The sequence below is a fragment of the Cervus elaphus genome, chromosome 5 (genome assembly GCF_910594005.1).
Source record: "Cervus elaphus chromosome 5, mCerEla1.1, whole genome shotgun sequence".
NCBI lineage: Eukaryota > Metazoa > Chordata > Mammalia > Artiodactyla > Cervidae > Cervus > Cervus elaphus.
In genome coordinates this window covers 115487754-115504293 of record NC_057819.1, presented here as the reverse complement: position 1 = coordinate 115504293, position 16540 = coordinate 115487754, and the positions used below count along the sequence as shown (strand labels likewise).

The 16540-nt window shown below is 50.8% G+C and overlaps 1 protein-coding gene, 2 non-coding genes and 1 pseudogene across 3 annotated transcripts; all 4 read right to left on the bottom strand.

Annotated features, from left to right (window-relative positions):
- Positions 1 to 2781: 2781 nt before the first annotated feature.
- On the bottom strand, positions 2782 to 2954 carry LOC122695693 (annotated as a pseudogene).
- Positions 2955 to 7052: 4098 nt separating this feature from the next.
- Positions 7053 to 12432, bottom strand: LOC122693243 (translation initiation factor IF-2-like). Its single transcript, XM_043900788.1, has 4 exons — positions 12391 to 12432; positions 10715 to 10777; positions 9036 to 9121; positions 7053 to 8182 (listed from the first exon to the last, which is right to left on the bottom strand). Exons 1-4 carry the CDS (start codon positions 12430 to 12432, stop codon positions 7525 to 7527), a joined length of 849 nt encoding a protein of 282 aa, XP_043756723.1. The 3' UTR covers positions 7053 to 7524.
- On the bottom strand, positions 7223 to 7413 carry LOC122695953. Its single transcript, XR_006341677.1, has one exon. It is a non-coding gene; the product is annotated as a U2 spliceosomal RNA (small nuclear RNA).
- On the bottom strand, positions 12198 to 12388 carry LOC122695958. Its single transcript, XR_006341681.1, has one exon. It is a non-coding gene; the product is annotated as a U2 spliceosomal RNA (small nuclear RNA).
- Positions 12433 to 16540: the final 4108 nt, after the last annotated feature.

Below are 16540 nucleotides of genomic sequence, written 5' to 3'. Positions count from 1 at the left end.
ATCTCGGGAGACCTAGGCCTGCAGTGGCTTGGGTTCCCAGCCGGAGGTTGGGGCTGGGTCGCAGCGGTGAAAGCACCGGGTCCTAGCCTCTAGACCCGTGGTCAGTGACAAGGACCCCTGGCCCTTCGGCTCTGCGGAAAGGAATCCCCACGGAGACGGAAAGTGGTGAAACAAGTGGGGCACTTATTGAGAGGAAAAGAGTACGCTATGTGTGGATAGGCACGCGGGCAGACGCAGAGGGAGAGTCCCTGAGTCGCGCCCTTGTGGTGGCTTGAATTACTTTTTTAGTTTACTTTTTAGATCTTTCGGCCACAAGGCGTGTGGGAATCGTAGCTCCCCCACCAGGGATGAAACCCTCACCCTCTGTGTTGGAAGGCAAAGTCTTCACCACTGGACCACCAGGGAAGTCCCTTGAATTGCTTTTGTGAGGCATTTCTCCAGGTTTCCGTTGGCCGATCATTTGGATCTGCCTGGTTCACAGGCCATATTTGGTATATCTCAGGGTCCTTCTACAGGTGTGCATGCATCTCTTAGCCAAAGTGGATTCTACCGGCCTGTGGGTAGCCTGGCATTCGTTCGCATCACTCCCCTTTGACCTCCGAGGAGCCGTTCTGTACCTGTGTGGTCAGGGAGGTGTCCCGACTTCCAGAAAGAGAAATGTGTGGTCTGGGCGGGGCCCAGCCCGCTCGCCCTCATTGCCCTGCCCTTCTCCTCTTGGACCTTTTGGTCAATAGAGAACACATCTGAAACAACTGCTTTACCCCGGGGTGGAGGTGGGGAGCGGCAGGTACCTCCTGCCTCACCACGGCCGGACGGTGGTGCCTGGTGCCCGGGACCCAAGTACGACTGCGACGAGAGCCCTGGACACCACCCCACCCCCACCCCCACACCCCCGCCCACAGGAGGTCTAGAAGGGAAAACTTTCCTCCCCTGTGAGGAAAGACCTTTGCGGGTAGGACGTCACTGGCCTGTCATTTGTTTGGTCGGGCCCAGCCAGCCTTAGGGCTACCTGTAGGAACCTGACTTCAATCGCCTACATCGGAGGGGGTGTCCAAGCTATTCTCTTACGTGGCCACGTTGGGTGGTATTTCTACCAGAGGATGGTCACCGTCCAACTAACCGTCGGCTGGGGTCGACGTGAGGGGCGGAGGGCGAGTGAGTGAACCAGGCACATCTAGGAAACCGTCCAGGGTAGAACCAATTCTGACTCCGTGTTGGATCTGTTTCTTGGACTTCAACCTTGGGTTTCTGTTGCTTTTGTTATTATCGTGATACACAATGGCCTGCCCCCAGAGAACCCTGCCTCTCTGCCCGTCTGTTAAAGTGTCTTCGGTCGGCTCCCAGGAGGGCTGATCTGACCCTACCCACCTGTGTGCACGACTCCAAGAGAGATGAGATCTGCACATCCCCTCCCCAAGGCTGGCCATTCCAAGAGATGTTTTTGCAGGACTGATGGCCCCTTTTAGTTTATTCCTCACCGCCTCTCCCTCTCTCCTCGGCCTTTTTTGTACGTTGCTTCCTCACCGCTTCCCTCTCTCTGGTTCCATGAAAGAACCTGGCCTCTAGACCCCAATAAGATGGCTATTTTGAGGCATGAGTCTGCCATCCTCTCTGGGACTAATTAGAGTCTGTACCAGAAACAAACGGCAGCAGATATATGGGAGATTTGGCAGATGACCGAGTTTCAGGAGATGTGGAGGCGCTTGGGAGACAGAAGAGATGGGGGCGAGGCACGAGAGAGGAGGATGGAGCCTGATGAGACTCACCCTGATAGATTCAGACCTGAGTGTCGGGGCTTCCAAAATCTCTGTTGGCTGCGAGTTTAGCACAGCGCCTTCTGTACAAAGCACACAGGAGAAGACCAAAAGTTCAGACAGGAACGACTCAATCCTCTGGCACAATAGAAAAGACCGTTCCAGAAACCAGTCCGCAGATAAAAACAACAACAACACGGGGCGGGTGTGGGGGGATCTTCCAAACAAAACCTAAAGGTTAAAGAATCAAAAGATTGACTCCTTAGAAAAGACCTGATGCTGGGAAAGACCAAAGGCAGGAGGAGAGAGGGAGGATAGAAGATGAGAGAGATAGTCGGACGGCATCACCCATATGAGTCTGAGCAAGCTCTGGGAGTTAGTGACGAACAGGGAAATGTCATGGTCCGGGCGCCCAGGTTGGAAAAGAATTTCCAGACATGAGACAGAACGAGAGGGAAATAAAGTTTATTAAAATGGGAGACACTGTTGGAACAGCGGGCCAGCTCAAGAGAGAGCCGACGTTGAACGTGGGTCCTTTGTTCACATTTATACCCAGGGTACACGGAGTGGGATAGGGGTCTTGGGGGTCATTTGCTGATTGGATGAGGCACATATAGTGGGTTGGAGGGAAGACCAAGGCAAATATCTTCTCCCTATGGCGTAGGAGGGGAGACAGGTTATACTGCTCACAAGGACCTGAAATCCATTAATGGTTACAGCATGGGGGAAGGAAACGGCGATAAGGGTCTTGCTTTCTGTTCCTGCATTCCAAAAAGACCCTCCTAGGTCTTACCTGCGCTTCCCGCCTTGGGTCACCACAGGAAATGGACAGGGAAAAGCAGGACTAAGCAATTGGATCAAACTGAAAGAATCAAAATCAGCCTAGAAGAAAACAAAACTAAGACAGGGAAAAAGCTGCACAGACCCCACCGAAGCCCAAGTGAAAAACACAAAAGAGAAATCTCCCGAGGAGGAAAACCAGGAAAGGAACAAGTCTACCATTTGGGGGTGCCAGTTTTGTTCTCGGAGGGAGTGCACCGTTCCTGGGAAGTGCTGCGACACACTGCAGGCTCCGATGCCAACTCCTTGCTCCAAAAACTCACTTAACTGGTATTGTTCCCAGAGGGAGGAGGTATCCGGCATTACGTTGGTAAAGAACAGATACTACACTTGATCTTAGCCTAAAGGTGGAAAAGCAGTGGTGCTTTCTCGGGCAGGTGGTCACCATCCTCCCCTCCTCTCCATTCGGCTCACCCTGAGCGACCTAGCCAAGGCTCTCTAGCCCGTGTCCTCTCCAGACCAGTGACACTGAACTTGTTCTCCACATTCTGGTCGATTCTCACATCTCTTTTGGCTCCCTGGCCTGCTCCCATGAACCGCCCTCCTCCACCCTGAGGGCGTGACCAGCATCCTCAGGCTCCGCTCAGGCGTCACAGGTGCCAGCTCTGGTCCGAAGGCGGGGGGAGTGCGCTTGGGGTGCGGGAGCTGCAGGACCAGAACGGTCCGCGAAGCCTGAAGTGAGCCCCGGGGCCGTGGCTGTGCATCCGGGGGAGCCGCGTGAGCCCGAGGCTGCCAGACACCTGACTCCTTCCCAGGGTCCTGGCCGGGCTCCTTAACTGGTACCCTGGGATGGTAGCTCAGCTGGTAAAGAATCCACCAGCAGGAGACCCCGATTCGATTCCTGGGTCGGGAACCTCCTCCGGAGAAGGGACAGACTACCCACTCCAGTATTCTTGGGCTTCCGTGGTGGCAACATCTGCCTGCAAGGGATCTGTGGGAGACCTGGGGTCCATCCCTGGGTTGGAAAGATCCCCTGCAGAAGAGAACGGCTACCCGATCCAGGATTCTGGCCTGGAGAATTCCACGGACAGAGGAGCCTGGTGGACTCCATGGGGTCCAGTGCATGGGGTCGCCAAGAGTCGGACACGACTGAGCGACTTTCACATGGCCGGGCGGGCGCACTTGTCTTTTCTCAGTTCTCTGCACAGCCGCTAGAGAGCTGCAGGGTCTGTGAGACTAGCAGAGTCGGCCCTCCCCTAGTTCTGTCAACCTAGTTCTGTCCTAGTTCTGTCCCCTAGTTCTGTCAACCCTGAGGGGAAAGACCCCCACCCGCCCCCCGGGGATGGCCCCACGGGACAGCCGCCTGGCAGTCGCTGCCCTGCGTTCTTTGCTGTGATCACACCCACCTGGATACTGGACACCCTAGAGAGGATCGGCGCTGTCATCATCCTCGTGTCACTGTCGTGATCCATGAGACCAGAGAGGCTAAGAAGCTTGCCCTGGTCACACAGCTAGCGGGCAGCTGACCTGCGGGGTGGACCACGGTGTCCCAAGACCTCGCCCGCTTCTGGAGCACAGGCCCCGCTCACTGATGGCGCCTCCGAGGGGGAGGCCAGCAGAAGAAGGCGACTTTGGAGGGGCGCGGGGCTGCTGGTGACACACAAGCCAGTTTGCTGGCGCCCGGCCCACAGCACCAGGGTTTCTATAAGGGTGGGTGGCACCTGGGGTCACGGCCTCACCTGACCCTGCCTCGGCTCCTGGCTCCGTGACTCCATGCTGCCCTGGGTTTTCCCTCTCTCCTGTGGGAGGGAAAGGGTGGGGGTGGTGATCTGTTTCACACCTTCTCAGGGAACCCTAATAACCTGCCGGCCACATTAGCTCTGAGGCCCCCTCTGGACATGCCCGGCAGGAGTCAGCCCTCAACTAGCAAACACTAGGGAGAAACAGTGACTTTGCCAGACACTTCTCTGAGCCGTCATCTCCTGGTGGGAAGCTCGGTTCTAAGAAAACCTAACGTGGGCCCGTTTTCAGCCATCCCCCTCTCTTCTGCCACTAGAGGTGCCCGCCCCTCTGTGCCCCAAGATGGGTGTGAGTTTGTGAGTATCTAGCACCAGACAGACATGTCATATACAAATACACACACACACACACACACACACACACATATATAGAAATATGGACATGCTTTTTTTAACTCCACTTACCCACAACCCCACTTGCTCCAGGCCTTATCCCTCTCCGGCCCCTCCCCCAAGCCTCCTGGCACACCCCGCACCCCCGAAACTGGTCCTGTTGTTCAGTCACCAAGTCATGTGCGACTCTTCCTTGACCCCATGGACTGCAGCACACCAGGGTTCTCTGTCCCTCACCATCTCCCAGAAAGTTTCCAAGGTCATGTCCAGTGAATCGGTGATGCCACCCAACCCTCTCATCCTCTGTCACCCTCTACTCCTTCTGCCTTCAATCTCTCCCAGCATCAGGGTCTCTTCCAAGGAGTCAGCTCTTCGCATCAGGTGGCCATAGTATTGGAGCTTCAGCTTCAGCACCAGTCCTTCCGAGGAGAATTCGGGGTGGATTTCCTTCAAGATGGACTGGTTTGATCCCCTCGCAGTCCAAGGGACTCTCAGGAGTCTTCTCCTGCACCACAGTTCCAAAGCATCAGTTCTTCGGCCTCTGCCTTCTTTATGGTCCAGCTCTCACCACCGTACATGACTCCTGGAAGGACTGTAGCCTGGACCATATGCACCTCTGTTGACAAAGGGATGTCTTTGCTTTTTAACACACTGTCTAGGTTTGTCATAGCTTTCCTGCCAAGAAGTAACCGTCCTCTGATTTCCTGGCTGCAGTCACCCTCCTCAGTGATTTTAGAGTCCAAGAGGAGGAAATCTGTCACTGCTTCCACCTTTCCCCCCTCTATTTGCCAGGAAGTGATGGAACCAGATGTCATGATCTTAGTGTTGTTGTTTTTTTTTTCCTTCTGAATATTGAGGTGTTTTTCTTCAAAATCGCTTATGTATTTATTCTTGGCTGCGCTGGGTCCTTGTTGACACATGTAGGCTCTCTCTAGTCGGGAGCGTGGGCTACTCTCTACTTGTGGCTTATGGGCTCTAGAGTGCGGGCTCAGTAGTTGTGTCACAGGGGCTTAGTTGCCCCAGGGCCTGTGGCATCTTCCTGGACCAGGGATTGAACAAATGTCCCCTGCATTGGCAAGCAGGTTCTTAACCACCGGGCCACCAGGAAGTCCAATGTTGAGTTTTAAGCCGGCTCTTTCACTCTCCTCCTTCACCCTCAGCAAGAGGCTCTTTAGTTTCTCTTCCCCTTCTGCCACTAGAGTGGTATCAGCCGCAGATCTGAGGCTGTCGATGTTTCTCCTGGCAATCCTGGTTCCCGCTTGTAGCTCACCCGGCCCGGCATTTCGCATGATGTGCTTGCGAAACAGTTAAACAGACAGGGTACAAGAAACAGCCTGTCGTACTCCTTTCTCAATTTTGACCCAGTCAGTTGTTCCATAGAAGGTTCTGACTGTTGCTTCTTGACCCGCATGCAGGTTTCCCAGGATACAGGTAAGATGGTCTGGTATTCCCATCTCTTTGAGTTTTCCACAGTTTGTTATGATCCACACAAAGGCTTTAGCCGACTCAACGAAACAGAGGTAGAGGTTTTTCTGGATTTCCCTTGCTTTCTCTAGGATCCAGCGAATGCTGGCAATTTGATCTCTGTTTCCTCTGTCTTTTCTAAACTCAGTTTGGACATCTGGACGTTCTCGGTTCACCGAGAACCAGCTTGGAGGATTTTGAGCATAACCTTGCTAGTTCAGGAGATGAGTGCAATTGTCTGGTGGTACCTGGGGAGATTGCCACAGCGGCTGCTTTTACCACCACACTGTCTGGTGCACTTAGACCAGCACCCCAGCTAGATCTTGGTCGAATGCAGGAATCAACGGAAATGGACGAAAGAAGGTAAGGTGGGGAAGTCGTTCTGGTTCATACATGATTTGAACTTTGTGATGACCTGAACAGCCTATCTTGTGTATCCAAAAGACACAGTGGTTCTTACTTTAGGCCCTCTTCTCTTCTACGTAATAAAACCTCCAAGTAATAATACAACTTCTTCAGTGGCACAGACCTCATCAGTCAGCCACCTGTATAAATGAAATCCCAATACAACCAACACACAGACTGCATTTAAAGCCCATCATTTTAACGTAGACTCCAGGTAGATCTCAGTGGCTTTCACTGGAAACTGCCTGAAGTTCAGAAAACATGTACACAGAAGAAATGTTAGAGGCAGCAAAGGAAGGCAGTCGGTAGAGACATAACATCTCATTCCTGACTGAGAATGCAGAGTAGAAAGAACTGACTTCAGAGAGCTTGAGGTTTGAGAGAATCCCACAGATCTGCACTTAAGGTGAGGTTATGAAATAAAGAACTTCTTAAAGAATTGGATATGGCTTAAGTTTCAGAAAAATGAAAGAATGTGGAAAAGAAAATAACAAAAGTAAGTGAGTTTTAAGTCTGGGCTTTGATATTTTACCCCACTGAACTTACTTATTCTTCCCCCTGCAATTATCAGGATAACTTGCTAAGCATGTAAGCAAACTGGAAAAAAAAAAAAAAAAGAGGTAACACACCAAGAAAGAACAAGAAAGAGCTAGTTTCTGACTTTGGGCACTTCTGTAGGTTCCCCCGAGGGGGTGCACCGTTCCTGGAGGTACTGCAATACCAGGTCGATGCGTGGAGTGGATGGAGCAAGCTCCTATTCCAACTCCCTGCTCCAAAAATCCATTTAATATATTGTCCTCGGATAGAGGACGTATCAGATATTAAACTGATAAGAACAGATACTACACTTGATCTTAGCCAAAAGGCCGAGAAGCGATACCGCGGCACCGCCCGTCGCTGTCACCGTCCTGCTGTCGAGCATGTTGCACTCAGTGTGACCCGGGTCCCCGCTCACTCCAGGGCGCCCTGCCTTTGCCTCGTTGACAGTGCTATGGCGCCACTACACCAGACTCTCGAGCAGGCTTCATCCTCCACATTGTAAAAGAGAAATTCCGCATCTGCTGTAGCTTCGTCGTTCTCGGGCAGAAGCGCCGTCTCGAATCTGCATGCCCCGCCCTCTGTCGCCAGGAAGGCGTGGCTCCGGCGGGACCGCAGCGCCCTGGGGACGGCCTCGGGGCTGCGGCAGGGGAGCTCGTCCTTGGTGCTGGGGGAGAGGAGAGACCCGACCGGAGGGGGTGCGGGGTGGGCGGCGAGAGGGACCTGTGAGAGGAGCTGTTGGCCGAGAGTTTTCCTGAAGACAAGGTCGCAAGGCTGACTCGCTCGAAACGGCCGGACTGCAGTGTGTTACACAGGCCTCCGCCTGCGGAGAGAGGGGCTTCGTAGGGTCGGGTGTCTGGAGGGGGCTTCCCTGCCAGGCGGAAGGCGGATGGTCCACAGCGGGGAAGGGAGGGGGCGTGTGGATGCGGAGGGCTGGCCGGGCCGCCGGAGGGGTTCACTTCAATTCCAGCGCCCGCGTCCTTCGGTGCTTTAGGAACCAAACCGATCCCGGGCTTCCTACCGAAAGGTCCCTCCGCCAAGGACCTCGTTTCCCTGCGCCTCCTCCTCAGCTGTGGGTTTCGCTGCTGGCTCGGATTGTCAAGAATCCGCCTGCAAGACAGGAAACCTGGGTTCGATTCCTGGGTCGGAAGATCCCCTGGAGGAGGAAATTGCAACCCACTCCGGTATTTTTGCCTAGGAAATCCAGTGGACAGAGGATCCTGGCGGGTCACTGGGTCCCAAAGAGTCGGAGACTACTTCGATACTAAAAACAAGAAGAAACATTCTGTTGATCTGAGCGGTCACAGGCACTAGCCACATGCAGCCAGGGAACTCTGGGCTGGTGGCTCCTCCGAATTCAGAGGTACCACTGAATCCAGAGGTACCCGGAATTCAACAGTTTCCACTTTCAAGTGGAAAACACACATGAGATCTCAAAGACTTAGTTTTAAAAATTGTAAAATAAATAAATAAAATTGTAACATATCTCTGTAATGTTGATATTAATTACATATCGAAATATTTTAGATTTCTGGTTTGTGTCTGGGGTGGGGGAGGGTGTGTGCCCCAGGGTTTGCAAGAACCCTGAGGAGGGATGGGATGGAACTCTCCCTGCCTTGTCATTGAAAGCATTGAGCTCTAACCACTGACCACCAGAGAATTTCTGAGATATCTTTTTTTTTCCCCATTTATTTTTATTAGTTGGAGGCTAATTACTTTACAATATTGTAGTGGTTTTAGCGATACATTGACATGAATCAGCCATGGATTTACATGTGTTCCCCATCCGGAACCCCCCTCCCACCTCCCTCCCCATGCCATCCCTCTGGGTTGTCCCAGTGTACCAGCCCCAAGCACTTGTCTCATGCATCAATTTCTGAGATATTTTGAGTTAAAGAGCATATTAAACTTATTTTCACTCACTTGTTTATTTTTTGATATGCCTAGGAATATTTGTATTTACCTGAAGGAGGGAACACCCTGGTGGTTCAGTGGATAGGCCTTGGCGCTTTCAGTGTGGGAGACTGCATTCCATCCTTGGTTGGAGAACTGGGATCCCAAAAGCCACACAGTGTGGCCAAATGAAAAAAAAAAAAAAAAACAGTTATGTGTGTGCCTCACATATTTCTTGAAAGCACTGTTACAGATGGAAGTGCTGAGAGGCTAAGCATCTTGCCCAATGTGAAAAGAAATAAGGATTTGCATTCAAGCATCCTGTGAACCACTGGGGCCTTGGAGTTTCAAGATGGGAGTCCTGATATTTTAATTGGGGATGATAAGAATGCATCTCTGATGAGGGTACTTGTTAAGCTACATGAGGAAATGCAGCACATCAGAATGTCTTAATGAATATATCCTAGGAAAAGTGACTTCCTGCCTGAAAATTAGAAATGATTCCATTTGAAGTCTTGCATACTATCTACACCTACTCACCTTGAGCCTATTTCACATCCCCCTCTCACTGGTCTTATATTTCTGTTGACTGCCAAGTGGCTTTGGCACCCATGATGCTCACATGGCATAGATACACATGTAGATATGGACACAGACACATAGAATGTAGGTATATTCACAAACATACAGCCTTTATTGCTGTGTTGTCTTTCACCTTGACGAGAAGCCTTTTGTTTGCGGGTCTATTCTCAGCACCTATGGTAGTGCTCTGAATATACTTGATTTTTTATATATATATTTTTAAATATTTTTTTTAAACTTGATTTTTGATGAATATGTGTTGAATGACAGAATGAGGGTCCAATGAGACAATGTATAATGTGCTTAGCCTAGGTCTAACAAAGTCTTCAAATTTCTGAATCAGAAATTTTGAAAGGAGGCCCCAGCGCTGTGTATATCATGTCCTCCAGATGATTTTGACAAAATCCCTAATTTGAGCACCCATTTGTGTGGGTCAAACAACATGGGTGACTTGACAGAAATCTGTGACATCAAGAAGCTGAATCAGGGACTTCCTGGTGGTCCAGTGGTTAAGTATCCACCTCCGGGTGCAGGGGACACAGTTTGATTCCTGGTCAAGAACTAAGATTCCCACAATGCTCAAGGCAACTACGAGTGAGTGCTCTGGAGCCTGTGTGTCACATCTAAGACCCAAAACAGCCAGGAAGTAAATACAGTTTTAAAAAGTTGAATCAAACATGTAAGGTCTCTGGGGATTGTCCCCGTTGTGAAAGCTCTAAAGAGTCCCTCAGCTAGGATAACTAGCCGACAGTGAGGTCCATGCACAGTGTGAGCCTGGCTCTGTCCCCTCAGCTCACCTCTCTGTCTCTCTCTGGTGGGCTTGTTCCTCCCATCTGGCAGCTGTTAGCTGTTGCTCCCCGGGCACTGTGACCCTCTTGGGGCTCTGGCTGCTGTTGCTTCCTGATCACCCAAGGCCCCTCCTGAGGCCAAGGTCTCCCTAAGTGCCAGTGTCCTGTGCAGATGGAATCTGGAATCTGTCCCGTGTGGATCTGTCTCCTAAGACACCACAACCTGCTGCACCTGCCTCTTCACAGCCTTCTCCGCCCTCCAGCCTCCTCCCGCCTCTGCCTTCCCAACACCAGCTATTAGGCCCTCAGTAAAAGCATAAGAAATGTCACTGAAATCAAATTTCTTGCTCAGAAAATATTCTTTTACATCTCATCTTACCTCTACAAAAAATACTTGAAAAGGGTGGCTTTTCCATTCCCAACTCAAACCGTAGTGAATGTCCTGTCTGAAAAGAAGACTCCAGGGGAATTCTCTGGCAGTTCAGTGGTTAGGTCTCCATTCTTTCACTGCCCAAGGGAAGGGTTCAATATCCAGTAGGGGATCTAAGATGTCACAAGCTGGGCCGCATGGCCAGAAAAAGAAACCACAAAACCTCAGAAGGAGGGAAAAGAAACTGTCCAACACAACACCGCTTTGCTTCAGAATTAGGCAGTGACAGACTCAGACTCATCCACCAGGGGGCAGCATCTTCCCCCTCACCCCCACCCCTGGCCTGCGCTCTGGGAACTCGGTTTTGGATGAGATGCCTCTGAATTGGGCCCCTGGCGGGAGAAAAGGGTATCTAAGGGGCCCTTACCCTCCCCTCAGTTTTTCTTTTCACATTTATTCTAAGTAGTAGGTTGTGTTTTCCCCATTTTATTCTTTCTTTTCTTGGCCTTGGCATCTTATTTCCCAAACCAGGGATGTAACCTGTGTCCTGTACAGTGGAAGAACAGAATTGTAACCCTGGACCACTGGGGAATTCCCTCTCCAATTCATTCTTGGGGAAGCAAAACTGGAATTTGAAATAGATGTCTTTGTGATTCCCTGGCGGAAGCTGCCCAGGGACCTCCTCTCCCCTCCCATCCCTCCTCCTGAGACTCCCCTCCTCCCTTCAGTTGTGCACTCGGGTACTTGGGATGCAGTGGAAACAAGGATGCCCTCAGCTGCTTCCTAGGTGAGCTTCACCCATCCTTTACTCCAGAGCCTGGGTTGTCCTGGGGAATCATCTAAGCCCCTCATTACATGCTGAGGAAACCAAGGCTCCAAAGGGGGAGGTGGCTTTTCCAAGCCAGTTCACTTGTCAGGACAGGACTCATGATGACTCTCAGCCAGGGTTCAGCCCACCAGGCCTTGAGGGGGTCTTTCCCCAGTGTCATCCCTCCCATGGCCTCTGTTTTTCTCCTCTAAGAAATCCCTCATCCCCAGTAAAGGCCTGAGGGTTCAGGATTACTCAGACCTTGCCTAGAAGTACAGGGTTTTATAGGCATCCCTCCCAAGCCCCAAGGCCCAAGACCCAAGACCCAAGGCCCAAGACCCAAGGCCCAAGGCACAAGGTCCAAGGTCTCAGAGACCAGACCCCAGACCAGGAAACTCCCAGCTAAGGGCACCCCTTGAGTACATTTAGTCAATCCATCATGTAGTCAGGAATCATAGAGCAAAGCATATAAAGAAAGTGAAATTGCTCAGTCCTGTCACGTCTGACTGTTTGCAACCCAATGGACAGGAACCCACTAGGCTCCTTGTCCTTGGGGTTTTCCAGGCAAGAGTACTGGAGTGGATTGCCAGAGAAACCCTACAGAAAAGTAACTCACTGAGATAATCCAATCCTTGATGATAAAGGGCCAGTTTCTACTTTTGGGTACTTCTGTAAGTGTCCCCGAGGGGGTGCACCGTTCCTGGAGGTACTGCAATACCAGGTCGATGCGTGGAGTGGACGGAGCAAGCTCCTATTCCAACTCCCTGCTCCAAAAATCCATTTAATATATTGTCCTCGGATAGAGGACGTATCAGATATTAAACTGATAAGAACAGATACTACACTTGATCTTAGCCAAAAGGCCGAGAAGCGATACCGCGGCACCGCCCGTCGCTGTCACCGTCCTGCTGTCGGGCATGTTGCACTCAGTGTGACCCGGGTCCCCGCTCACTCCAGGGCGCCCTGCCTTTGCCTCGTTGACAGTGCTATGGCGCCACTACACCAGACTCTCGAGCAGGCTTCATCCTCCACATTGTAAAAGAGAAATTCCGCATCTGCTGTAGCTTCGTCGTTCTCGGGCAGAAGCGCCATCTCGAATCTGCATGCCCCGCCCTCTGTCGCCAGGAAGGCGTGGCTCCGGCGGGACCGCAGCGCCCTGGGGACGGCCTCGGGGCTGCGGCAGGGGAGCTCGTCCTTGGTGCTGGGGGAGAGGAGAGACCCGACCGGAGGGGGTGCGGGGTGGGCGGCGAGAGGGACCTGTGAGAGGAGCTGTTGGCCGAGAGTTTTCCTGAAGACAAGGTCGCAAGGCTGACTCGCTCGAAACGGCCGGACTGACGTGTGTTACACAGGCCTCCGCCTGCGGAGAGAGGGGCTTCGTAGGGTCGGGTGTCTGGAGGGGGCTTCCCTGCCAGGCGGAAGGCGGATGGCCCACAGCGGGGAAGGGAGGGGGCGTGTGGATGCGGAGGGCGGGGCCGGGCCGCCGGAGGGGTTCACTCCAACTCCAGCGCCCGCGTCCTTCGGTGCTTTAGGAACCAAACCGATCCCGGGCTTCCTACCGAAAGGTCCCTCCGCCTAGGACCTCGTTTCCCTGCGCCTCCTCCTCAGCTGTGGGTTTCGCTGGTGGCTCAGATTGTCAAGAATCCGCCTGCAAGACAGGAAACCTGGGTTCGATTCCTGGGTCGGAAAGATCCCCTAGAGGAGGAAATGGAAACCCATGACTGTGTTCTTGCCTAGGAAATCCCATGGACGCAGGAACCTGGCGGGTCACAGGGTCCCAAACTGTCGGACACTGCTTAGCGAGTAAACAACAGGAAATATTCTGTTGATCTGTGTTGTCACAGCCACTAGATACATGCAGCCAGGGAACTCTGGGCTGGTGGTTCCTCCCAATTCAGAGGTACTGAAAGTGGAAAAGACACATGGGATTTCAAAGACTTACTATTAAAAATTGTAACATAAAAAAAATTGTAACATATCTCTGTAATGTTGATATTAATTACATATTGAAATAATATTTTAGATATCTGATTTTGTATGGGGTGGGCGATGTGCCCCAGGGTTTGAAAGAACACTGAGGAGGGATGGGATGGAACTCTCCCTGCCTTGTCATTGAAAGGATAGAGCTCTAACCACTGACCACTGAAGAATTTTGAAATAACTTGAATTAAAGAACATATTAAACTTAATTTCACCCACTTCTGTTTATTTTTTTATCTGCCTAAGAATGTTTGCATTTACCTGCAGGAAGGAATTCCCTGGTGGATCAGTGGTTAGGCCTCAGTGTTTTCAGTGTGGGAGTCCAGGTTCTATCCTTGGTTGGAGGACTGGGATCCCAAAAGCCACACAGTGTGGCCAAATGAAAAAAAAAAACAACAAAAAAACCAGTTATGTGTGTGCCTCATATATTTCTTGAAAGCACTGTTACAGATGGAAGTGCTGAGAGGCTAAGCATCTTGCCCAATGTGAAAAGAAGTAAGGATTTGCATTCAAGAATCCTGCTAACCACTGGAGCTTCAGGTTTTTTAAACTGGGGGTCCTGATATTTTAATTGGGGATGATAAGAATGCCTCTCTGATGAGGGTACTTGTGAAGCTACACGAGGAAATGCAGCACATCGGAATGTCTTAATGAGTATATCCTAGGGAAAGTCACTTCTTGCCTGTAAAATAGAAATGATTCCGTTTGGAATCTTGTGAACGATCTACACCTACTCACCCTGAGCCCTCCTAGTTCACATCCCCCTCTCCCTGGTCTTGTATTTCTGTTGACTGCCAAGTGGCTTTGGCACCCATGATACTCACATGGCATAGATACACATGTAGATGGACACAGACACAAACACACAGCCGTTAGCGCTGTATTGTCTTTCACCTTGATGGGAAATCTGTTGTTTGCCGATCTATTCTCAGCACCTATGATAGTGCTCTGAATGTACTTGATTTTTGATGAATATGTGTTGAATGACTGGATGAGGGTCCAGTGAGACAATGTATACTGTGCTTAGGCTGGGTCTGACAAAGTCTTCAAATTTCTGAATCAGAAATTTTGAAAGAAGGCCTCAGCTCTGTGTATATCAGGTCCTCCAGATGATTCTGGCAAACTCCCAAATTTGAGCATGCACCTATTTGTGTGAGCCAAACAACATGGGTGACTTGACAGAAATCCATGAAATCAAGAGGCTGAATCAGGGTCTTCCCCGTGGTCCAGTGGATAAGTATCCGCCTCCCAGTGCAGGGGACACAGTTTGATTCCTGGTCCAGAACTAAGATTCCCCCATGCATGGGGGTAAGTCAGTCTGAGTGGCTCTGGAGCCTGTGTGTCACAACTAAAACCCGAAAGAGCCAGAAAGTGAATACATTTTTTAAAAAGCTGAATCAAACATGTAAGGCCTCTGGGGATTGGCCCCTGTTGTGAAAGCTCTAAAGATTCCATCAGCTCTGATAACTGGCAAACTACTAGTTCCCCGCACAGCGTGAGCCTGGCTCTCTCCCCTCAGCTCACCTCTCTGTCTCTCTGGTGAGCTTGTTCCTCCCCCCTCGCAGCTGCTGTCTGTTGCTCCCTGGGACTGTCACCCTCCTGGGGCTCTGGCTGCTGTTTCTTGCTGATCACCCAAGGCCCCTCCTGAGGCCAAGGTCTCCCCTAGTGCCAGTCTCCTGTGCAGATGGATGCTGGAATCTGTCCCGGGTGGATCTGTCTCCTAAGACACCACAACCTGCTGCACCTGCCTCTTCACAACCTTCTCCTCCCTCCAGCCTCCTCCCGCCTCTGCCTTCCCAGCACCAGCTATTAGGCTCTCAGTAAAAGCATAAGAAATGTCACTGAAATCAGATTTCCTGCTCAGAAAATATTTATTTACATCTGATCAGTATCAGTATCAGTTCAGTCGCTCAGTCGTGTCTGACTTTGAGACCCCATGAACTGCAGCACGCCAGGCCTCCCTGTCCATCACCAATTCCTGGAGTCCACCCAAACCCATGTCCATTGAGTTGGTGATGCCATCCAACCATCTCATCCTCTATTGTCCCCTTCTCCTCCTGCCCTCAATCTTTCCCAGCATCAGGGTCTTTTCAAATAAATCTGCTCTTTGCATCAGGCAGCCAAAGTATTTTAATTTCAGCTTCAGCATCAGTCCTTCCAATGAATAGTCAGGACTGATTTCCTTTAGGATGGACTGGTGCCGGGGTCCAGCCTCAGCAGGATCCAGGGGGTACCCACCAGATGAATGGCATCGGTGAGAGAAGACATGTGAGACCAGCCTTGATAGGGCCAAGTCTGCAAGGGAGAGAGAGAGAAAGAGAGAGAGAGAGAGACCAGACGGGGGTGTTTGCAGGGTCTGGCAGGGTCTGGCAATGCTTTATTTTTTACCGTAGCTTTTATACCCTAAGTTAGTACATTTCTAAGGGGAAGATAGTTTAACATTACATTAGCTTGTTCTTCACAAAACCAGGGTGTTTTCTGCCTACTTCTTTGTTTATGAGGGTCTTGTACATTATCTTCTGGCCTTGGGGCCTATTAACATTTTATGCAGGTCAGGTGAATGTAAACCTATTTTCCGTTTCTATGGTGACCTTGACTGAAAGGTAGCAGTCTCATAGGGCAACAGTACAGAGTAGAAGTATAACCTTGTTAACATAAAAATTAACCCTTCTGCAGAAGTTGTCAGTTGAGTTTATCTAAGAAGTTTACCCCACACTGACTCTGCGACTTTGGTGAGGCAGCCTCTGCCTAGCACTCCTGGTTGACAATTAACAACCATCTCATTGTTACCACACTAGGGCTAAGCTCTTATTTTTCTAGATCTATAACTATATTAACAATCGTTTCTATAACACAACCTTAGCACATTAAGAGCAAAAACACAGCAAGCAAATGTTAAGCCAATAACCACCTTTAGAATAATTTTTCTTAGGTTTTCTAATAGGACTCCTTCACCTCCCCCCCAAATAGGCTCTATGTCTATTAGGGCCTTTATATGATCAGGTTCTTTATGCTGTTTTATGATTAGGGTATTGTGAGCAGTCATGCAT